The sequence below is a fragment of the Misgurnus anguillicaudatus genome, chromosome 4 (genome assembly GCF_027580225.2).
Source record: "Misgurnus anguillicaudatus chromosome 4, ASM2758022v2, whole genome shotgun sequence".
NCBI lineage: Eukaryota > Metazoa > Chordata > Actinopteri > Cypriniformes > Cobitidae > Misgurnus > Misgurnus anguillicaudatus.
Window position 1 is genome coordinate 654636 of NC_073340.2, and position 25617 is coordinate 680252.

General features: G+C 40.0%; 1 protein-coding gene across 6 annotated transcripts in view; it reads right to left on the reverse strand.

Annotated features, from left to right (window-relative positions):
• Positions 1-15193, reverse strand: part of becn1 (beclin 1, autophagy related) — a 260154-nt gene extending 244961 nt beyond the window's left edge. For 3 of the 6 annotated variants that reach the window (XM_073866534.1, XM_073866532.1, XM_073866529.1), the window contains exons 1-3: positions 15060-15193; positions 14344-14474; positions 14172-14236 (exon numbers count right to left, since the gene is read on the reverse strand). In XM_073866534.1, coding sequence (XP_073722635.1) covers positions 14172-14236; positions 14344-14470 — 192 coding nt within the window. In that variant the 5' untranslated portion in view covers positions 14471-14474; positions 15060-15193. Of the gene's footprint in view, positions 1-14171; positions 14237-14343; positions 14475-15059 lie in introns of those variants that run through there. The other 3 variants (XM_073866531.1, XM_073866530.1, XM_073866533.1) reach the window with 3 other exon arrangements.
• Positions 15194-25617: the final 10424 nt, after the last annotated feature.

Below are 25617 nucleotides of genomic sequence, written 5' to 3' on the forward strand. Positions count from 1 at the left end.
TATGTACACAATAGCATACAGCAGAGTGGTGTTCTGGATTAGTGGGGGTGGCTTGCAGAGCTGTGCATTGTGGGAGTTGTAGTTTTCCATGCAAATGCGCCCTAGTCACATTCTGTCTTTTCTCGTTCAAATAGGCACCAAATTTAGAAATAGCAACTTGTTGTGTATGATTTGAGAAGACCAGCAATGATGGAAGTAAATAAACAGCGACTTATGTTGCAGTTTGAGTTAAATCACTCCTCAACTTGGCTCATCTTTGTTTACACAGTCTCAAATGGAAATACCTATGACGGAGTTTTTTACCTGATGGGAGGGGTTCTGGTGGACCAATCACAGCGCTTGAGGTCCGCGTAGAGCCGACGCGCTGTTAGAAATTTTGTGAGGTGCGCGTCAGGCTACGCAGAGCTACACACAGGCTATGGATAGCTACGGCGTAGGACCTACGCACGACTATAAATCGCCCTTAAAGTAAGGGATTACAATTGCAAAAACATTAATTAGATTACTGTTACTTCCCCGTAAGCAGGCTGCGGTACTGCGATATTTAACCTTGATTTTGTCTCGTGTCGTGAAGCGAGTCGAGTGACAATGACGTATGAGTGCCGCGACGCGCCGTCAGTCAGTGTAGTGTTGAACATGAACAACATGGAGCGCGGAAGAAAACAAGACTATGCAGCATTTAATGCTTGGAAGTACCAACATTACTTTGAGTTTAACCCAGTTAAAGGTTACAAAAACATCAGCGTCCGCTGTACACTCTGCGTGGGAATAAAACTTTTATCCACAGCGAAAAATTCCACCTCAAATCTGAGCAAACACCTAGCAAGCCGGGCACAGGAATGTGAAATTTACTGAAAAAACCCTGAACCCCCAGCTGACATGACCGCTGTGGTGCGGCTCCATCTCATACACGTTCACGTGAAATCTGATGTAAACAACAGACTATATATACAGGGAGTGCAGATTTATTAGGCAAGTTGTATTTTTGAGGATTACTTTTGTTATTGTACAACTACAGTGCTCTTGGTCAATTCAAAATGTTAACAAACCCTCAAACCTGAACATTTAAGTAGTAAAAGTGAAATTTTGGCTTTATTAAGAAAATATTTCTATGTACATCATTATTAGGCAACTATTAGTGTGCAGAGTTGTTAGGCAACTAGATGAAAAACAAGGATTTTGCCATCTCACTTGTTTTTTTTTCAACTGTTAAAGTGAGAATATTAAAAAAAAAACTCTACATTTACAAAAAAATTAATAAAACAATAAAAAATAAAAAAATATATAGACTCAGTGACCAATATAGCCACCCTTCTTTTTGATAACAGTCACAAGCCTTCCATTCACGGATTCAGTCAGTTTCTTGATCTGGTCTGGACCAACGTTTTGTGCAGACACAACCACAGCCTCCCAGACACTGTTCAGAGAGGTGTACGGTTTACCTTCACTGTAAATGTCCTGCTTAAGAAGGGATCAAAAGGTCTCAATTGGGTTTAAGTCAGGTAAAGAAGGGGGCCATGGCATTAGTTTTTCATCTCTCAGGCCTTTAATGGCCAGCCTTGCAGTGGAGTACTTGTGATGTATGTTATGGAGCGTTGTCTTGCAAAATAATCAGTCTTCTTGAAAGATGCAAACTTTTTCCTGTACCACTGCTTGAAGAAAGTGTCTTCTACATTACAGGCAGGCAGGCACAGACAGATATTATTAAACATGAGCTTGTTGGACCTTTTTGGGTTGAAAATGGAAATAAAAAACAACTCTCAGACCTACTGCCAATTTTTAGAAGACACTTTCTTCAAGCAGTGGTACAGGAAAAAATCAGCATCTTTCAATAAGACTTTTTTATGCAAGACAACGCTTCAGCACATGCATCAAAGTACTCAACTGAGTGGCTGGCCAGTAAATGCCTTAAAGGTGGAAAAACTAATGACATGGCCCCTTCTTCACCTGACTTAAACCCTGTTGAGACCTTTTGATCCCTTCTTAAGCAGGACATTTACAGTGAAGGTAAACAGTACACCTCTCTGAACAGTGTCTGGGAGGCTGTGGTTGTGGCTGCACAAAATGTTGGTTCAGACCAGATCAAGAAACTGACTGAATCCGTGAATGGAAGGCTTGTGACTGTTATCGAAAAGAAGGGTGGCTATATTGGTCACTGAGTCTATATATATTTTTTATTTTTTATTGTTTTATTATTTTTTTTTGTAAATGTAGAGTTTGTTTATTATTCTCACTTTAACAGGTGAAAAAAAAAACAAGTGAGATGGTAAAATCTTTGTTTTTCATTTAGTTGCCTAATAATTCTGCACACTAATAGTTGCCTAATAATGATGTACATAGAAATATTCTCTTAAGAAAGCCAAAATTTCACTTTTACTACTTAAATGTTCAGGTTTGAGGGTTTGTTAACATTTTGAATTCACCAAGAGCACTGTAGTTGTACAATAACAAAAGTAATCCTCAAAAATACAACTTGCCTAATAATTCTGCACTCCCTGTATATATATATATATATATCTATATTTCATGGATTATACGCATTTGTGGACAAAAATGGTCATTTGCTGAATTCTATTAGACTGTTTTCATGGGTTATTCACACATCTGAAACAGACTGGATTCGACTCGCGATCGTTATATTAACACCAAGGTAAGAAGTCCTGTTTATATTCTGCATGTTGTCATCTGGACTTCTTTATCATGCTAGAGCATCTGTATCTCAAAACAGAGACCATGCACTGATGCTAAACCCGTAGACCTTTTAAACGATGAACAGTAATGATAATATTAATATTATTAATGTTTGTAGACAGTAGGCTATATAGATATTGTTAGCAGCGTTGAAAAACGACGTCATCACGCCCACGAGTTAGTGCGCGTCGAGAGGTCAAGACAGAGAATGTTTCATTTGATTCAATTTTAGATAATGGAATATGCAGAAAGAATAGAATTAGGCTGAAAGGTCTTGGCCCGGTTGCATAAAGCACCTTAATGGGTAAATTCCCCTTACCTACAATAAGAGAATAATTAAAGGGTGTTGCATACAGTATAATCCCTAAAATGGTTCTCTTAGGTAAGGGTAATCGTTAAATGTTTCACGACAGTGACCCAGGTTTGTTGTTATAAAATACTATTGTTGCCATGGAGATGCAACAGAAAAAAACGTAAGTTTTTTTTAGGGCCGGGACTTTAACGCGTTAATTAAGATTAATTAATTACACAAAAATAACGCGTTAAACATTTTTAACGCATTTTAATCGCACTTATTTTTGCACAGCGGAACATTTCTCATGAGTTTCGGCGGACCGATTATACTGGAGCACCAACTAGCGTTCATGACTTCAGACCACAACAAACCACAGTGAACATGAACGAAGAGGCTGATGAGATCGCTTTGGTTGGCCCCGTGGATGGGAATTTATGTAAGCGTCGATAAGAGCATGGTTGTGTGTAAGCTATGCAACAAGAAATTCACATATCACCGCAGCACATCGAGCCTCAAGTATCATCTCAATGCAAAAAAAAAAAACAGCTAGCGTGGACATTAGCCCCGACTCCAGGTACAACGACTTTTTTGAAAAAAAAAAACAATATTTTATTACTTTTAACACAACATGCGTTATACTTGAACACAAAATAAACACAAAATGACACATAATGTGTTCAAATTACACATAATGTGTTAAAAGCTTACCGCACAATGATGTGTAAAAAATTAACACATCCTTTCTAAGAATGTATACTAAAAATCCATGTAAAAAAATTACTTCTTAATGTTCTCAGGTCAAATATTTATATGCGATTAAAATGTGATTAATTTAGATTAATTAATTTCAAAGCCTCTAATTAATTAGATTAATTTTTTTAATCGAGTCCCGGCCCTAGTTTTTTTGCAACACCCTTAGGTTTAAATGAAACAAAATGTGAACTTAAGGGAAAATTACACTTAAGGTGCTTTATGCAACCGGGCTCTGTTGCTTTATACTGTAGTATATTCAGGTTGTGCATCATGTTTTTGAAAAGTAATTAGTAAAGTAACTAGTTAAGTAACTAATTACTTTTAAAAATAAGTAATCAGTAAAGTAACGAGATTACTTTCTTAGGGAAGTAATCAGTAATCAGTAACTAATTGGTGTCGGATGTTGTTTGTATAACTGTCTACGACAGACACACGCTTCTAAACATTGGTTCCTACGTCGCGGAACGCAAACCAGACTTTGAGTTCCTGAACGCCGACGCTTTGTTCACAGACACCGCATCGGAGCCCTTTGTCTGGGCTGCACGGGCGCGACCGAGAAAACTCCGCCGGAAAAGAGGGAAGAGAGCCGGCGTCCTTGTCAGACTCAGACGTCTTCCCCTCCAACCTCCTCTCCCATCAATTTTGTTGGCTAACGTTCAGTCACTGGACAATAAACTTTGCGAACTGCGGGCACTTATCTCATACCAACGAGAAACAAAGGACTGTTGCATTATTTGCCTCACAGAAACCTGGATGTCTGCAATGGTTCCAGACTCAGCCATCGAGCTCACAGGGTTCTCCGTACACCGCTCGGACAGATCGAAAGAGCTCACAGGGAAAAGCAGAGGTGGGGGCGTTTGTTTCTTTATCAACAAGTCGTGGTGTGATGAAAGGAACCTACACACTATTAAATCCTTCTGCTCCCCTGATCTGGAATTTCATATGCTTCTGTATCGACCATTCTGGCTACCGAGGGAATTCACAGCTGTCATAATCACATTCTGATTGTTTACATTCCCCCACAAGCCAACACAGACCAGGCAATCAAGGAACTGTATGGGAATATAAGTGAGCAGGAAACCGGGCACCCAGATGCAGCGTTTATTGTTATGGGGGACTTTAACAAAGCCAACTTCAGAACAATAGCTCCGAAATATTTTCAACACATCACCATCAACACGCGTATCGACCGTGCACTGGACCACTGCTACTCTCCCTTCCAGAACGCCTACAAATCTCTCACACGCCCACCTTTCGGTAAATCGGATCACTCTTCCATTCTGCTGCTGCCTGCTTATAGGCAGAAACTGAAACGGGAAGCACCCGCCCTCAGGACGATTCAATGCTGGACAGACCAATCAGACGCTATACTACAGGACTGTTTTGATGACGTGAACTGGGACATGTTCCGTGCAGCGTCTGATGGCGACATAGAAGCTTACTCAGAAACTGTAACGTGTTTCATAAGAAAGTGTGTAGAAGATGTAGTGCCGACAAAAACAATCCACATCTACCCTAACCAAAAACCGTGGATTAATAGCGATGTTCGAGCAGCCTTGTCAGCGCGGACATCCGCTTTTAAATCCGGAAACGCTGACGATCGCAAACAAGCCAGTTATGATCTCAGGAAATCCATCAGAGTCGCAAAAAGACATTACAAAAACAAAGTTGAAGAACAATTCAATACCAACGATGCAAGAGGCATGTGGCAGGGAATCAATATCATCACAGACTTTAGAGGGAATAAACCAGCTACTGTGAACATTGCCGCCTCTCTACCTGATGAGCTTAATAACTTTTATGCTCGTTTCGAGGCTCACAACACCACCACCCACACAGAGAGCGCTCCCGCAGCTGCTGCAGATGATGTGAATGCACTTTCCGTCTCAATCGCGGATGTAACCCGATCCTTCCGACGAGTGAATACACGCAAGGCTGCAGGTCCTGATGGCATCCCAGGCCGTGTGCTCCGAGCATGCGCATTCCAACTAGCCGGTGTTTTCGCAGACATTTTCAACCTCTCCCTCTGTCTGTCTGTGGTTCCCTCGTGCTTCAAAAAATCAATCATTGTGCCAATACCAAAGAAAAAAAAATTACATGCTTGAATGACTGGAGGCCCGTTGCTCTCACACCCATCTTCAGTAAGTGTTTTAAGAAACTCGTCAGAGATTACATCTGCTCTGTGCTGCCTGCCTCACTGGATCCACTACAATTTGCATATCGTAGCAACCGTTCTACAGACGATGCTATTGCTTTCAACCTACACACTGCTCTCTCCCACCTGGAAAATAAGAACACCTATGTGAGAATGCTGTTTGTGGACTACAGCTCAGCATTTAACACCATAGTGCCTACCACACGTGTTGCGAAACTCCAGACTCTGGGACTAAACAGATCTCTGTGCAGCTGGATCCTGGACTTCCTAACAGGCAGAAGTCAGGTGGTCAGAATGGGCAACAATACTTCATCCCCGCTGACCCTCAGCACTAGTGCTCCTCAGGGCTGTGTCCTCAGCCCGCTCCTGTACTCCCTGTACACACATGACTGCACAGCTACACACAGCTCCAATGTCATCATTCAGGGCTCAACGTAAAAAAAAACTGCCCTGGTTGGGCCAGTGGTTCAGGTTTTCACTTGCCCTGCCAAAATTTTCACTGGCCCCAACAAAAAATATTTTTTGTCACATATTAAAAATAATAATTCAAAAGTCAAATATAATTTTACACATTGTATTCATCATTAGCCTTTCATGGCTATGGTCTTAGAAATTTCAGCATAAAACTGGACAAAAGATAATTCATAAAAAGAAATCTTGTTGCAAGAACGTTAACTAACCCATATTACTAAAACAGTGTTATTACATTTTATACAGTGTTGTTTTTGTTTCTGCCTGCATGCTAATAAAGTGGATTGCCTTAATCTCACTTAGCATCTCTTTCCAAAGAACCTCAAAGATAGTGTCTGTGAATCTAGAATTATAAATATTTAGGTCAAAATCATAGTGTGATGGAAACAAACAGAAGTATGGAAAATATATAACGTTATTGCATATATTTCCATGCAGTTCTATCCATTTTAACTAATAGTGGAGCATTTAGTGGACTTAAAGCTCTTATCGTTGGTGATTTTAATATTCATGTGGATAACCCAAAAGATGCACTAGGACGTGCATTTATGGATGTTCTAAATTCTCTCAATATTAGACAAAACGTGACAGGGCCAACGTATACTCGTAAGCACACATTAGACTTAATTCTGTCACTCGGGCTCAATATTAATGACATCAAAATATCACCTCAGAGTGATGCAGTTTCTGACCATTACCTTGTGTCATACACTGTACTTCTAGATAGGATCACTCAATCCACAACATGCTACAGATTAGCCAGAACAATAATTTCCACCACTAAAGATAGATTTATTAGCACTCTTCCAGACCTGTCCCAAATTAAACATGTAGCAGATAACTGTGACAATCTAGATATTGTAATAGAAAACCTAAACAATGTCTGTTCTAACACATTGGATGCCGTTGCTCCCATTCGAAAAAAGAGAATCAAAGAAAAAACGCCAGCTCCATGGTATGATCATCACACCGCAGCACTCAAAAAGGCAAATAGGAAAATGGAAAGAAATTATAGAAGCACAAAGTTAGAGGTATGGCGTGCAGCATGGAAAGAGAGTGTTAAACAATACAGACAGGCTATTAAAACCGCCAGATCTACCTATCTTAGCAAGCTTATAAATGAGAATCATAATAACCCTCGTTTCCTCTTCAGCACCGTTGCAAAACTAACTAGAAACAAAGAACAAACAGAAACCAATAGTAAACTTCAACACAATAGTAACGACTTCATGAACTTCTTTTCTAACAAAATTACGGCTATAAGGGAAAACATCGTAGCTACCCAGGCAGCCACCACTCTACCCGTTAGTTCACTTAACACTAGACTACCATACGAACATCTTGATTCATTTAAACCTACTACAATAGATGAGCTCTCTAGACTAGTTACATCATCCAAATCATCATCCTGTATATTAGACCCCGTTCCCACAAAACTGCTTAAAGAGGTATTCCCTGTAGTGTCAACCCCGGTTCTAAATATCTTTAACTCATCGCTAGAAATAGGATACGTTCCAACAGCTTTCAAACTAGCAGTTATTAAACCGCTGATTAAAAAACCGCAGCTTGACCAGGGAGAGCTTAATAACTTTAGACCAATCTCAAATGTCCCTTTTCTTTCGAAAATATTAGAAAAGGTAGTGGCAAGCCAGTTACGCACATTTTTGACAAATAATAGTACATATGAAAAGTTCCAATCAGGATTCAGGCCCCACCATAGCACAGAGACAGCGTTGCTTAGAGTTACAAATGACCTCCTATTAACATCCGATCATGGTGAAATCTCAATTCTTATATTATTAGACCTTAGTGCAGCCTTTGACACAATAGATCATACAATCTTACTCAATAGACTAGAAAACTATGTTGGTATCAGTGGTCAGGCGCTAGCCTGGTTTAGGTCGTACCTAACCAATCGCTATCACTTTGTTTATGTAAACGAGGAAGAGTCATATCACTCCCTGGTTAAATACGGTGTACCGCAGGGTTCGGTTTTAGGTCCTATCCTGTTCTCGTTATACATGTTACCTCTAGGAGACATTATCAGGAAACATAACATAAGTTTTCACTGCTATGCGGATGATACCCAGCTTTACATCTCCTCACATCCCAGCGAAACACACACGTTTTCTAAGCTAACAGACTGCCTTAGCGATGTTAGTGACTGGATGGCACATAACTTTCTTAAGCTGAACTCCAATAAGACAGAGATACTTATTATTGAACCGAATCGCTACAAACATAATATGTCAGATTACAAGTTGCACATAGATGGCTGCACTGTGGTGCCATCTTCGACAGCAACTTCTCCTTCGATAGTCATATCGCCAACGTCTGCCGCACAGCATTCTTCCATCTTAGAAATATCTCGAAAATACGCCATATACTGTCTACATCTGACGCAGAGAAGCTTATCCATGCTTTTATGACCTCTAGAATAGACTATTGTAACTCGCTACTCGGGGGATGCCATGCAAATCAAGTAAACAAGCTTCAGCTAGTTCAAAACGCTTCCGCAAGGGTACTTACTCGATCTAAAAAGTATGACCACATAAGCCCAATTCTGGCATCTTTACACTGGCTACCAGTTAAATATCGCATACAATTTAAAATATCACTAATCACCTACAAAGCTTTAAATGGCCTAGCACCCTCATATCTTAGAGAATTACTATCAGAATACAATCCATCACGCACACTACGGTCGCAAAAATCTGGTCTCTTGATTATCCCTAGACTATCAAAAGTGTCTAAAAGTGGAAGGTCATTTTCCTACTTAGCCCCTAAGCTCTGGAATGATTTACCAACCGATGTCCGAGAATCAGACACAGTCGATAATTATAAATCTAGACTTAAAACTTTTCTCTTCAACAAAGCATTCGCATAATTTGTCTAGTAAAGGTACTTAACTCGAAATAGTTATCTGTACGGAACAAAGCACTCGCGGTCATAACACAGACCAACCAAATAAATAAATAAAAACCTTATCTTAACCTATAGTCGGATTGCGATTTTGGAACTTTCGTGTTCTTGTGAATAGTATGCCATACAAACCCGCTTGCCACTGAACCTGCATTAACGACGACAGTGGGGCCTCCAGCCTTAGTCAAACGGGTTGGCACGTATGGTTGGGTTGTGATTTTGGTGCTTTCTTTGTATTGCAAATAGTATGCCATACAGACCCGTTTGCCACTGAACCTGCATTAACGACGACAGTGGGGCTTTTGGCCTTAGTCAAACGGGTTGGCACGTATGGTTGGGTTGTGATTTTGGCGCTTTCTTTCTATTGCGAATAGTATGCCATACAGACCCGTTTGCCACTGAACCTGCATTAACGACGACAGTGGGGCTTCCGGCCTTAGTCAAACGGGTTGGCACGTATGGTCGGGTTGCGATTTTGGCGCTTTCTTGTGTCTTGTGAATAGTATGCCATACAGACCCGTTTGCCACTGAACCTGCATTAACGACGACAGTGGGGCCTCCAGCCTTAGTCAAACGGGTTGACACGTATGGTCAGGTTGCGATGTTGGCGTTTTCTCGTGATCTTGTAAATAGTATGCAATATAGACCCGTTTGCCACTGAACCTGCATTAACGACGACAGTGGGGTTACAGGCCTTAGTCAAACGGGTCGACAGGTTTCATTTTCTATTAAAAATCGGAAGGTGACCCTTAGTTACCATATATACCGTCGCAGTGGGCCCCCAATTTGCAAAATCCTCAACTGTGAATAAAACAATTATGCCTCAATAGTTAGTCTGTCTGAAACTAAGCTGATTAAACCACATCACTGTGTGACACTTGCATTACATGTGAACGGCCCCTACGCTAATATGATTTTGTTTTTCTCTCCCTGTCTCGTCCCTGGGTCCCATTGACCCTGAGGACAATGGGACAAACAGACCCAGTTCCGGTAGATGTGAAAGTCGGCACACCTCTGATCTACTGGTCGTCCTTTAATGTGATGCCCAGCTGATGCCTGACAAACGACCACCGGCAGGACCCGCTTAATATCCGCTTAATCTCTGCTTAATCTCCGCTTAATCTCTGCTTAAGCTCCTTATCCGTTTATATGTGTGTATATACATGTATATCTCCCAAGGGTTTTTCCCTCCTAGGACTTTTATTTTTATTTCCTCGGCTAAACAACCCGGGGTTTTTGTTTTTTTTCTCCTAGGGGGTATTTAACCCCGGGGAGGTAGCCTGCTTTGGCTTAACTTAGCTTCTTCTTCTAGACGTTACATTAGTAATATGCTCGCTCATAATGTCGCGTCAAAGCCGCAGCAAATTTGACTGCTTATGCTATTGTGTATTATGTTATGCTATCTGTCGTTTTTCTGTGCTTTTACTGCTTCTATTAATGTAAAGCTGCTTTGAAACAATTGAGTATTGTGAAAAGCACTATATAAATAAAATTTAATTGAATTGAATTATTTAAGAGTACATACAGAAAAACGACCGCAGACAGAAAATATATTTTAGTGACTGAGGGTGAAGCACTGGCCCGATCGGGCAAGTGACAAAATGATATACTGGCCCGAGCTTCTCTCCCACTGGCCCCGGGCAACCGGGCAGTCCCTTATGTCGAGCCCTGATCATTAAATTCGCTGATGACACAACGGTGATAGGCCTGATCACTGACAACGATGAGACGGCCTACAGAGAGGAGGTGAGCACCCTGACAAAATGGTGTCAGGAGAACCATCTCTCACTCAACATCGACAAGAAAGACCAAGGAGCTGGTGGTGGATTTCAGGAGACAGAGCAGAGAACACAAACCCATCACCATCGACAAGACACCTGTGGAACGGGTAAGCAGCTTTAAGTTCTTCGGTGTTAACATCAGCAAAGATCTCACCTGGTCTACACACACTGATGCAATGCTGAAGAAAGCACACCAACGCCTCTTCTTCCTGAGACGGCTAAGGAAGTTTGGAATGAGCCCCAAGATCATTCTACACCTGCACTATTGAGAGCATCCTGACAGGCTGCATTACTGCCTGGTTTGGAAACCGCACTACTGGCAACCGCAAAGCTCTGAAAAAGGTTGTGCGAACTGCCAGCCACATTGTTGGAGGTGAGCTTCCCTCCCTCCAGGACATCTAAACCAGGCAGTGTATAAGGAAATCCCGGAGGATCATCAGTGACTCCAGCTATCCGTCCCACAGACTTTCCTCTCTGCTGCCCTCGGGAAGAGGTATTCGATCACGCACTAGCCGACTGCGGGATAGCTTTTTCCCTCAGGCTATTAGACTAATAAACAGTCAAAAGGGATAGCTTTTTCCATCAGGCTATCAGACTAATGAACAGTAAGAAATAATACACCCTACAGCATACCTCACAACATGGTATACCACACACTGCACTTTAACTTTAACAGTATGCCACACACTGCACTTTAACAGTCCAACACCGATCTATGTAATATGCGGCTTTCACATAGGATGCGGTGTGCGCTGCGCTATGAAACCCATTCATTTCAATGGCTTGCGCCGCGCTGCGCTATGAAACCTATTCATTTCAATGGCTTGTGCTGGGCGAGGGCGTTTTTCAGCGCAGCTTGTCACCGCAGTCAAAGTTCAAAATTGTTTTTGCGCTGCGCTCTGTGACGATTACCCGCGCGGCCAGTAGAAACGGGGCATCCAAACAAGCAAAATGGACGAAAGCTTATACTCGGGATTCTCAGAGCTTTATAATACAAATTTATGCTCCTACAGAGACATCGGAAGGAAAGCCGTGTCATGGAAACACGTAGCAATTCAAGTTGGCATGTCAGGTGTGTTTTAAGTCAAGCAGCTTGTTGTAGGTATGCTTAAAGTTACATGAAATGGAGACGAGCAACATCAGTCTCTGTATTCCTCGTCGACTATTTAACGCAAATATAAACACTGAAGTAATTTATTGAAAACCCCGCCAACTTTGGTCTGGCCATCAGAGCACAAATCGCTTGGCTGCGCCGTACCCAGCGGCGAGCGCAGCGCATACCGCATCCTATGTGAAAGCCGCAATACAATAATCTACCTGCTCCCACTGGACATAACATTTCTGTGTCCATTTCTGTGTCCAGCTCAAGTACACTCTGTTGCACTTCAGCAGATTTTCATTTACATGCATAATTATGTCTACATAATGCAGGCGTACATTCTGTGTATCATGTATAATGTGTAATGTTAACTGTATGTATGTCCAATAGTACACCGTGTGTATCGACTATTTGCATGTGCATATTGCACATCTTTACCTGTTAAATGTACATGTTGCACATTTTTTTTTACCCTCTTTTCTGTTTGGTTATATGTAGAGCCCGACCGATATGCGTTTTTTCGGGCCGATGCCGATACAGATATTAGGGAGTAAAAAAAGACCGATAACGATATATCAGCCGATATTCTTTATGTGTATATTATAGTTCAGTATGTACTACAGTATATTATACTACAGTACTGTACATAGAATACACTATATACTTTAACATAATATACTGTTTATGAATAAATACAATGCAATGCAATGATCACTCACAAATGTGGTGATGACTCACAAATGTGGTGATCCAACACTTATATTGATGTGACAAAGATATGTACTATAAGCAAGAAGTTAACAATAAACTTTATTATCCAAAATTAGTTGGATATCAGTGCACTAAACAGTAAACTTGACTTATTATAAATAACTTTAAAACACAAAGAGAACAAAAGACATAAAACTTGCATCATTTGCAGTTTTGACGAGAATAACGTTATAAAGAGAAACTTATGAAGTCATTGATTAATATTAGCTTTACAGTAAGTTGTGTACTTCACAAATTAGTTAGCCACTCACAGTTACGAAGACAATGCTTGACGGAGCACATACTAATGTACGCTATGTTTAATGTTGTGCACAACGTTTTTATAACACAAACCCAGGGTTCCGTGCAAACTTTAGACTTTTATAAAACTAAAGCGTCTTCGCTCCGCCTCTTTTATTTAGAAAGGGTGTAGAGTTGCGCGAGCTTATTGAATCAATTGCTCTGAAACGTGCAGGTTAACTAACAACACAAGCAGCAGTAATCTCATATAGTGATATATAAGTGCACGGCTGCGCGTAGTTTAAACGTGTCATTTCTCCGTCTCGCGTCATTTCTCTCGCTTGCGTTTTAACTCGCAAGTCGACAAAGAGACGTATTAAAAACACAAAATGTAAACGGGAATGCGTCTCTCTTGTCCATTTATAATCCAATCGACCAAAGCGCGTCTTAATACCAGGTGTAAAAATGTTGTGAAGAAGACACTGCGTGACTGCAGCCACCTGAACTGAGAGACTGACTGAAGTGAAGGGGGTGGGGGATTGGATGGTGTCACTACAGTGAGTGATCTGGGTCACCATTAGCAACCAGTATGGCGCACTCTGCTGGACAAACAAGTACTTACATCTTTCAAATGCATTTAATGTGTTCTGTAACAAACGTTCATATCGGCGCATATCTGCGGCTTATACGCCGATACAGATATATCTGCGACATGCTCATATCGGCCGATAAAATCGGCAAAACGATAAATCGGTCGGGCTCTAGTTATATGTTAACTAATTCTGCAATTTCTGGAGCACGCTCCCAAGAATTTCACTCACCAAGGCACATGTGCTATGATGATGTGACAATAAAGTGATTTGATTTTGATTTGATTAATTACTATTTCCAAGTAACTTGACCAACACTGCTGATTGGCTACAAGTGTATTATGGTAGTCGGCCCAACTCCCTTTACCAAAGCATTTTTCAGAAATCGTGCACTCCGCCTTTAATAGTATCTTGGTATACTCACCTCAGGAACACTGCTGCCCTCACAGCTGTCTGGTTGTTTACTGGTTGTTACAGTTAATAATGGAGCTGCACATAAAAAAGTCAAGTCAAAACTACTTGCTATTGAATACTTTACTTAAGTTCTATTTAACTTGTGAGAGAATAATGTGTGACATATGTGCTGATAATCATACCAGTGAGTTCATGGATGGTCACTCTGTCTAACACGTTGAAGGATGTGTCAAGCTTTAATGGCTGACTGCAGCGCTGACAGACAAAACTCACTTGCATGGTGCTGCTAGAGGACTTCAAACCCTCCATACTGCTGCAGGGAATATAATACAAACATAAAGAAATAAAGAACGCGTTTATGGGCATCGTTCCGTGGTAAAAGCATGCTTTTAAAAATGTACAATGGTAATACCTATTCTTTGTTCTTGGAACTAAGTTATCATGTCAAAACGACGCACATTAAGAATAATCATTCAGTACCATTGGATTACCATCTGATAACATTGGGTTAAAAATTGCGAGACGGACATGCCTAAGCTCTCTGTAATTCTTATTTTCATCAGGTAACGTAAGTTGTATGTTTTATTGCAATACGAAGATAAATAAAAAATTGTGCGACCTAAAAGCGACCCAATTACAACAAAGAAAGTGTTTATTTTAAAGCCAACGTTTAAAATTACATATAGTGTCTGCCATTAATTTGTTTTTGGATGTTTTATTTTTTCCAAATGGAGTGTTTTTGTTTTGTCGTAATGTTTTAATAGACTGGCCAGGTTGAAATTATCTGTAGATGCCCACAACCAGACATATGATTTAAACACAGATTCTAGTTAAGACAGCCTGCAGAAAACCCTAAACGCCGTAACTATAATCACATTTAATAACAGCATAACATTACCTTTCTAGCAGTCAACCCGATAGCAACAGCGCAATTCCTGGTTTCTTTTCTTCTTCCTGTAGTGTAATGGCGGTTGACAAGCCAACTAATGGTGCATTACCGCCACCAACTGGACTGGAGTGTGGACCATGAGTACAGTATTTCACTGTTATTATATTGTAGAAGTATTATCTTTATTATATTTCATACATTGCATTATTACATGCTCAACATTCTCAGCTTCATCACAAAATTCACATAACCCTGTTTGATGTTTCTATATATAATTGGTTTAAACTACAATGTCCTATTCGGAGTCAAGTGATTGTGTCATCTTTCTAAAAACCATTCTTCCTTTACCAGTGTGTCTTTGAATACTCTAAAAGTGTCTGCCCTTTGTTTCTCCATCCCATATCTTGTCACTTGATGTTCATGAGTTCCCAAATTCTTCCTTTTACTTCTGCTTTACTTTATAAAGTCAATATCCATGGGGCCAGTTGTTCAAAAAGTTTAATCTGGATCAAAATTATCCAGATTTGGAAATCTCATGTTTTGCTATCCAGGATCAGGTAAACCATCTCACTTTCGTCTTGGTTTTTCAAAGCAAAATAGGATTGGATCAACCTGATCCAGATTCACACTTTTTCAGATGAGCAAATCTGGATTACAATTGTTTTAAATGGGATCACATGTCAATGTTGACTATAAGCTATACAACAGGTCACTAAGTGTTTTACTTGAAGAGACAATAAAACACAACTTTCCCTTAATTTTTCTCTTAATTTATTTTAATTGAACATTGTCTGTTCTTCTGACCCACAAAAAACAAACAAATATAGTTTATACCCAAACACATGAATTTTAAGTCATAAAGAGGCTAAATGTCTGGTAGTTTACATTTGTAGAGATGCCGGTTGTTAAAACTACTTTTGACTGTTTGGTCTCTAATGATTGTGATTGTAATCAATATACTTCACAGTGCCCAATGACAGCTAAAGATTACTTTTCTTAAAATTAAATTATTTGCTATTGACTGCTCTATGAGGGATTTATATGGACTTTTTTCTTTCTTAATTGACTGGAACGTTTAAATGGTATAGCTCAATACTTTATAAGGATTGAATTTATCAAGAGCAACATTTCAACAAAAAATGATACATTTATAAATATTACATGATAGAAATGTTGTATTGTAGACTCACTGTAGGTTTGTATGTTTTAGTAAAATCTTTAGTAAAAGTTTAATTACATATTTGTTCCTGAAATCCACCCTTCTGATGGGATCAGTATAATCCTACTTTTTGGGATCAAACAAATCCCAATCTTGCTAAAAAGTTTTGAACAACACAAAGTGATGATTTGATCCAGATCAAAACCTAGATTGGATTTTGTGATCCAATCCAAATTCAGAATCCATTTTCTTGTTTTGAACAACCCATTTTGAAATTTTGATCTAATCCTATAGCCGAAATCCAAATGGATTACTTTTGAACAACTGGCCCCATATGTTCCGATCAAAGGCCGTTAAGGGGAACAGCCCCCTCAAGTTTTTTGAGCAAAATGGATTTTGCATGCAACTTTTGAATCAAAGAAACGTCTATTAATCTGTTACCTGGCATTTTATAAATTTTTCATGCATTATCAGTTCTATGCGGCAACCATGTCACTTTTTAGAGATTTTCGCCATTTTAAAAGAAACGTCTATTAATCTGTTACTTGGCATTTTTATCTGTTTATCATGCATTATCAGTTCTATGCGGCAACCTTGTCACTTCCCAGAGATTTTCGCCATTTTGGTAGGGTTTTTGATTGTGTTACTTTATTCATGAGAAGGCAGACGCAACAGCACAGTCTTTTTGTGACTCCATTTTGCAAACTAAAGAATTAAAACGTTGTCAGAAATGCTCACATCTCCAAACCACAGTATGTGCAGTTTACCTCGGCATGCGGCCTCCCTGTGTACGGTGCATCCCTTTGTGGCCCCCAAAGAAAATTTATGACATAAAACATTCCAAAACTTAAAATTTGAATTAAACAAAACATATTAAATTATACAATGTAGTGGTGTTGGTTAGTAGCCTTATTTTTCTGATGTTTAATTACACAGAATTTATAATAAATTCTTGTTTTTTCATTAATGTCATTAAACTGGGGGCCCCTGGCACCATCTCATGGGCCCCCAGTTTGACAACCACTGATGTAGAGAATGGTTAAAAATGTGAAAGTCTACATCATAGATTACTAGCTTCATCTTGGTACAACGTTCACAGAGTTACAGGGGTTAATTTAGTGCAAAAATGCGTTCCTCTATTAATTTTATTTATACATATTGTTAAAGTTTTTAATATTTGCAATTAAAAGTTGAAAATAAACAAAAGGTGTTACAGCATTATTGCTTTTTCAAACACGTGATTGTTGTCATTTTCATTGTTTATATACTTTATGGATACATTACATATATTTTCTTGGTTTTCACATGAATGCAGGGGGCCTCAAATTGTTAGAAATGTGTGTGAGTGCCACACTATAATATAATGCTATAATATTTATTTTAATGTCTGTTTAATGTCTGACCAGGTAAGTCCAGGTTAAAAAGTGCCCAAAACATAGCTAGACAAGCTTAAAAAGTAACCAAAACACAGCAAGACCAGCTTTCTACACCAGCAAAACCAAGCTGGGAGACCAGCTCACCAGCTTATGATGCTCTTAGCTGGAATTTTAAGTAGGGTAGTAAAATAGCAATTAGTTCTGTAGTGAAAAGTGTCCCAAAATCAGATGTCCTTTATTGAATATTTATTTGGAAAATTTGAACCTACCGGTATACTGCTGCTGTACGTCCTGATATTGGGTCCTTAGATCAATAGTATGTCATTGAGAAGGATATTTCATTTAAATACTGTTGTACAAAACGTATTGAGATGTTTTCTATATAAAGGATGGCCACTAGAGGGCAGTGTAATGCCACCAATACAGTTAAGTTACTGACTGTCATAGATCTATCCCTGGCTGCTGTCAGTACCAGGGGGGAAGGGTTTCATATTTTATTTAAGCTTCCTCGGGCTCCGCCATTCATTAGCGGACCCCTGCCCATTCATTTTGGCGTCACTTTGACAGCGAATAACTTTACATCTGAGGCGTTTAAAGACTCCTTGTCCATTACTTATTTCTAAAAAAAACACGAAAATGTATAAAATGCTCCATTACCTTGTATCTTACGTTATGGCCTACACTCTAAAAACAAACGGTGCTATATAGCACCAAAAGTGGTTCTTTGCTCGTAATCATAGAAGAACTGTTTTTAGTGCCATATAGCAATGGTGAAGCACTGTTGAAGCACCTGTGTAGAACCATATAGTGCTATGTAGAACCAAATGTGGTGCTATAGTGGTGCTATATGGCCCCTATATGGTTCTACACCGGTGCTTCACCGGTGCTATATGGCACTAAAAACGGTTCTTCTATGGTTACAGGTACGATTCAAATCAACAGTTTTGGTGCTATATAGCACCGTTTGTTTTTTTAGAGTAGAAGCAGTATTTGTAAAAACAGGCTAACAATTGCGTCATAACCTGCGATAGAAAATAAATTACATAAATAAAAAGAAATAAGTACAGAAACACGTACGTTTACATTTGTAAATAAAGAATATACCAAAAATTAACATTGTGTTAACAAAAAACTCTACTGTCAGTTAACAACATTCCAAATATTATATGGTCTCTAGAAAATGCAGGTAGTTCAGGGGCCTCATTTATAAAACTGTGCGTAGGATCCTTACTTAAAGTCTACGTACGCACAAAAGCTAAAAATGGCATACACCAAAAAATATCAAGACTTATAAAACAAAGCACTGTTCCCTTTATAAATCACAGATCCCCTGCAAGTGTGCGTACATGAATCATCCTAATATCCCACCCTGCAAGCCCTTTCTCCCATCAAGTTAGTTTTCTTATAAATCACAACCTTTGCTTGGGAACTGGCGTAAGCATGTTTGCAGCCCCATTTTGTGCATACGCACGCTTTATAAATGAGGCCCCTGGTTTCCAGCCAGAATGACATGTTTTCCCAAAAAATATTTGAGTAAATAAAATAATTAAAAAAAGATGGTCAGTTGTCTCTATATCACTTTGGCAAAAACTACAAATATTATGGTAAAAAAAATCTCAGTCTTAAAAATTCACCTGAAGGTATACACTGTTAAATATTTTAAAGTGAGTTTCCTTTGCTTTAGGAACTACTTGGAACCTTATATACTGAACTCGTAATTTCTGTACAATAAACTTATCATAAATCCGTAATACATTATTACGGTAAAAATTCCCAGAATATAACTTTGAATTAAAAGAAGATCGGATGAGTTTATTGGAAATCATTGCCATGAGATCATGACCATCAAAAAATAAAGAGTTCACATGTGTAATCTACATTGAAGGAGTTTCGCACCAAGCAAATAAAATTCCTTGGAATAGCTTTCCAATTGTTGACATTTACCAAATAATTGATATTTTGTACAAACATTTTCAGAAGTAAGTAATGTGTCTTCTTCACTCATAAAAATAAGCCACAGACCAAATGCCCTTCTCAAGCCATGGCACAGATCGTGCAAACATGTACGCACATGTAAGAGAGTTGGTACGCATATAGATCTCATCGATCCGAACAACTTTCGCCCTCTAACATTTTAGCTCCGCCCAACAGGAAGTCAGCCATTTTGGATTGTTTAAAAAATGCATGCAGTGAACTTTTAAATACTCCTTCTAGGGGATTCATGGGATTGACACCAAACGTGGTAATCATGATGTCAAGACATTGGACTTGCTAAATTGCGAAGGGATTTTTGATATCTCGAACGGTTCTGCCATGGCGAGGCGACAAAGTCATGGCGAATTCAGAAAAACAGGAAGTGTCTAATATCTAAGGCAAAAAAAGTCTTATTGTAATGCCATGCGGTGTGCTTGTTCTTCTGAAGATTCCGATCGCATCGATGTGCCTATTGTGACTCCCGGGTATAGCGCCACCACCAGGCGCCAGGAAGTGTGTCAGTCATGAACTTTTAAATACTTCTCCTAGGGAATTCATACGATTGACACCAATCGTGGTGAACATGATGCTGAGACATTGGACTTGCTAAATTGCGAAGGGATTTTTGATATCTCGAACGGTGTTGCCATGGCGAGGCGACAAATTTATGGCGAATTCAGAGAAACAGGAAGTGTCTAATATCTAAAGCAAAAAATGACTTATTGGGATGAAACGCATTGTGTATGTTCGGCCAAGGATTCCGATCGCATCGATGTGCCTATTGTGAGTTTCGGGTATAGCTCCACCAACAGGCACCAGGAAGTGTGGCAGTCACAAAAGGTGGATTTTTTGACAGTTGCATGCGGTGAACTTTTAAATACTCCTCCTAGTATTTTCATGCGATTGACACCAAAAGTGGTCAACATGATGCTGAGGCATTGTAGATGATAAATTGCGAAGGGATTTTTGATATCTCGAATGCTGCTCCCATAGCAACACGTCAAATTTTACTTTTATTTTCAGGCATATTTAAGCACTTGGCATGCACTTTGGGTGCCTTAACATGCTCGAAAACACCGGGAATTTGGCACAGACCTCAAAGTCATCGGCCATTAGGACCGGGCAAACGCTGGAACACGGGCGTGGCAGTAGGGCTCTGTAGCGCCCCCTATAATGCAAAAAAATTATTGGTGCACAGATCGGGCAAACATGTACGCACATGTACGAGAGTTGGTACGTATATAGATCCCATCGACCCGAACAGCTTTCACAATCAAACCTACTAGCTCCGCCCAACAGGAAGTCGGCCATTTTGGATGGTTTCAAAAATGCATACGGTGAACTTTTGAATACTCCTTCTAGGGGATTCATGGGATTGACACCAAACGTGGTGAACATGATGCCGAGACATTGTTCTTGCTAATTTGCGAAGGGATTTTTGATATCTCGAACGGTTCTGTCATGGCGAGGCGACAAATTCATGGCGAAATCAGAGAAACAAGAAGTGTCTGATATCTAAGGTAAAAAATGTCTTATTGTGATGACACACGGGGTGTTTGTTCGTCTGAAGATTCTGATCGCATCGATGTGCCTATTGTGAGTCTCGGGTATAGCGCCACCACCAGGCGCCAAGAAGTGTTGCAGTAACAAAGGTTGATTTTTTTGACAGTTCCATGTGATATTCTTTTAAATACTCCTCCTAGAATGTTTTTGTGATTGACACCAAAAGTGGTCAACATGATGCTGAGACATTGTAGATGCTAAATTGCGAAGGAATTTTTGACATCTCGAACGCTGTTGCCATGGCAACGCTTCAAACTTTACTTTAATTTCAGGCATATTTAAGGCTCATGGCGTGCTTAGATTAACTTTAAATTTGGCACACACATTAGAGTTGTCGGCTGTTAAGTGTTGACAAAAAGGTCAGATAAAGGCGTGTCTATTTAGTGGCTCACTAGTGCATACCTGTCAAGTTTTGGATTTGAAAATAAGGGAAATTTTCCGGCGCCCACCGCGAACAGTCCCACCACCAACCCAAACAAGCTCCAGTATTCCTTAGATTTTAAGACTGGTGAGGGCGGATAATATTTTTTAAACCTTAGTGCTGATAATTGTGTTAAAATTAACTAAACAAACTAATTCATTAGCAAGAAAACTAGTGAAACACACAGCTCTGTGAAAACTACATTTCATAAGTCACACTCATACTGTAAATACTATACACACAAATTTGCATCTGTACAAAACCCAATGGCCTTAGTTTGAAAAGCCTTATTTTAACTTCTTTTGCATTATACCTTAATGCCAAAATTATTTATAAACCATTCACTTTTCTTTGTAATGAGAACTGTCATTTAGAAAATGAAAATGCTAGATGGGGCAGTGGCCCAAACCAAAAAGGGCACTATGGGGGTGGTACTATAGTATGGTTTTAATAAAGTACTATAAATAAATGATGTGTTACTATATTACTAGCATCAATTTAGACAAGTGATTACAAGTGATTATAATGGGAAAATATAATAACAAGAATTAAAGTGTGACAATAGATATTCAATATTATTTACCTGTTGGCTTGATGGAGTTTTGAATCAATGTTTGCAATGTTGAACTGCCTTTACCAGCCTCCCTTTCCGTTCTCTGTCTTGATTTTGTGAAGGCATTGGTGTTTTTGGTATTTTTTGTCTACAAAGTGTGCCAACAACAGCAAATTTAGTGTTTATGTTAACTTAGATCTGACCGGGAACATTTAATTCATTAGACAAGCATTGAAACGATAATAATGTGGATATTTTGTTGCTGTTTGCTTGCTAACTTATTAGCACTTTTAGAACACCGACAGCAAATCATTAACCAAAGAAATACATAAACAAACTTCCAAATTAGTAATTCTGCGGTTTAACAACTGATATATTATGTAATAAATCTACCTATTAATGCAACAATCTTCAGACAGAAACTGTCGTCTTCGCTCTCCTGGCAGAGAGTGCACACAGAGATGCTGCAGGAGCGGGTGGGAAAACACGAAGTGGATTAGCGGAATCAGTGGATCTTTAGCGATCTGGGATTGGGAATGTTTTTTATTACTCCGCCTGGGCATTATTATTTTTGTAATTACGCAGGTTAAAATACAGGGGATTTACGGGAAAAATACTAATACGGGAGGACGCCGGGAAAGAAGGGTAAAATACGGGACTTTCCCGGCCAAAACGGGATACTTGACAGGTATGGTCACTAGTGCCCCCGTTTGTCTAAAATGTGGGGTTTCTTTTACCTACAGTACCCAAATTGGTCAGTAGCAACATGAAATAGTCCACTAATATTTACCCACTTGATGCACGTGCCCACCGTGCATCGTTTTCTCGGAGGCACCGTGTAGCGGTAAAAAAACGTGCGAGGGCCCGCCATCGCTGCTTGCAGCTATATTTAGGGCCCGAGCACCGAGGAGCAGGCCAGAATGGCCTGCACCGAAAGGTGCGAAGCCTATTGTTTTTGTTCAAATTTATTAGGGCCCGAGCACCGAAAGGTGCGAAGCCCTATTGTTTTCCTTAGGATTATTATTTAGGGCCCGAGCACCGAGGAGCAGGCCAGAATGGCCTGCACCGAAAGGTGCGAAGCCCTATTGGTTTTGCTCGAATTTATTATTATTTTTTTAGGGCCCGAGCACCGAGGAGCAGGCCAGAATGGCCTGCACCGAAAGGTGCGAAGCCCTATTGTTTTTGCTCGGATTATTATTTTTATTTTTTTTTTTTTTTTTTTTTTTTCAACACTTTTGGACATTTTGGGGGCCTTAACATACTCGAAAACTCTTGAAATTTGGCACAGACATCAGAGTCGTCCGTGATCGCCGAAAGCCAAAGGCTGGAACACGGGCGTGACACAGGGGCTCTGTAGCGCCCCCTGTAATGCAAAAACAAACAGGAGTGCACAGATCAGGCAAACATGTACGCACATTTACGAAAGTTGGTACACATATAGATCTCATCGACCCGAACAACTTTCGCCCTCTAACATTTTAGCTCCGCCCAACAGGAAGTCCGCCATTTTGGATTGTTTAAAAAATGCATGCGGTGAACTTTTGAATACTCCTCCTAGGGGATTCATGCAAATGACACCAAACGTGGTGATCATGATGTCAAGACATTGGACTTGCTAAATTGCGAAGGGATTTTTGATATCTCGAACGGTCTTGCCATGGCAAAGTGGCAAAGTCATGGCGAAATCAGAGAAACAGGAAGTGTCTAATATCTAAGGCAAAAAATGTCTTATAGTGATGACACGCGGGGCGTTTGTTTGTCTGAAGATTCCGATCGCATCGATGTGCCTATTGTAAGTCTCGGGTATAGCGCCACCACCAGGCGCCAGGAAGTGTGTCAGTCATGAACTTTTAAATACTTCTCCTAGGGAATTCATACAATTGACACCAAACGTGGTGAACATGATGCTGAGACATTGGACTTGCTAAATTGCGAAGGGATTTTTGATATCTCGAACGGTGTTGCCATGGCGAAGCGACAAATTTATGGCGAATTCAGAGAAACAGGAAGTGTCTAATATCTAAAGCAAAAAATGTCTTATTGGGATGAAACGCAGTGTGTATGTTCGGCCAAGGATTCCGATCGCATCGATGTGCCTATTGTGAGTCTCGGGTATAGCGCCACCAACAGGCACCAGGAAGTGTGGCAGTCACAAAAGGTGGATTTTTTGACAGTTCCATGCAATGTTCTTTTAAATTCTCCTCCTAGGATTTTCATGCGATTGACACCAAAAGTGGTCAACATGATGCTGAGGCATTGTAGATGATAAATTGCGAAGGGATTTTTGATATCTCGAATGCTGCTCCCATGGCAACACGTCAAACTTTACTTTCATTTTCAGGGATATTTAAGCACTTGGCATGCACTTTGGGTGCCTTAACATGCTCGAAAACACCGGGAATTTGGCACAGACCTCAAAGTCATTGGCCATTAGGACTGGGCAAACGCTGGAACACGGGTGTGGCAGTAGGGCTCTGTAGCGCCCCCTGTAATGCAAAAAAAATATTGGTGCACAAATCGGGCAAACATGTACGCACATGTACGAAAGTTGGTACGTATATAGATCTCATCGACCCGAACAACTTTCACAATCAAACCTATTAGCTCCGCCTCACAGGAAGTCGGCCATTTTGGATGGTTTCAAAAATGCATACGGTGAACTTTTGAATACTCCTTCTAGGGGATTCATGGGATTGACACCAAACGTGCTGATCATGATGCCGAGACATTGTACTTGCTAAATTGCGAAGGGATTTTTGATATCTCGAACGGTTCTGCCATGGCGAGGCGACAAATTCATGGCGAAATCAGAGAAACAGGAAGTGTCTAATATCTAAGGTAAAAAAATGTCTTATTGTGATGACACACGGGGTGTTTGTTCGTCTGAAGATTCTGATTGCATCGATGTGCCTATTGTGAGTCTCGGGTATAGCGCCACCACTAGGCGCCAGGAAGTGTTGCAGTCACAAAGGTTGATTTTTTTGACAGTTCCATGTGATTTTCTTTTAAATACTCCTCCTAGAATGTTTATGCGATTGACACCAAAAGTGGTTATCATGATGCTGAGACTTTGCAGATGCTAAAATGCGAAGGAATTTTTGACATTTCGAACGCTGTTGCCATGGCAATGCTTCAAACTTTACTTTAATTTCAGGCATATTTAAGGCTCTTGGCGTGCTTAGATTAAATTTAAATTTGGCAAACACATCAGAGTTGTCGGCTGTTAAGTGTTGACAAAAACGTCAGATAAAGGCGTGTCTATTTAGTGTCTCACTAGCGCCTCCATTTGTCTAAAATGTGGGGTTTCTTTTACCTACAGTACCAAAATGGATCAGTAGCAACATGAAATATTCCACTGATATTTACCCACTTGATGCACATGCCCACCGTGCATCATTTTCTCGGAGGCACCGTATAGCGGTAAAAAAACGTGCGAGGGCCCGCCATCGCTGCTTGCAGCTATATTTTATATATATATTTTATTTATTTATTTATTTTTTTTTAACACTTTTGGGCATTTT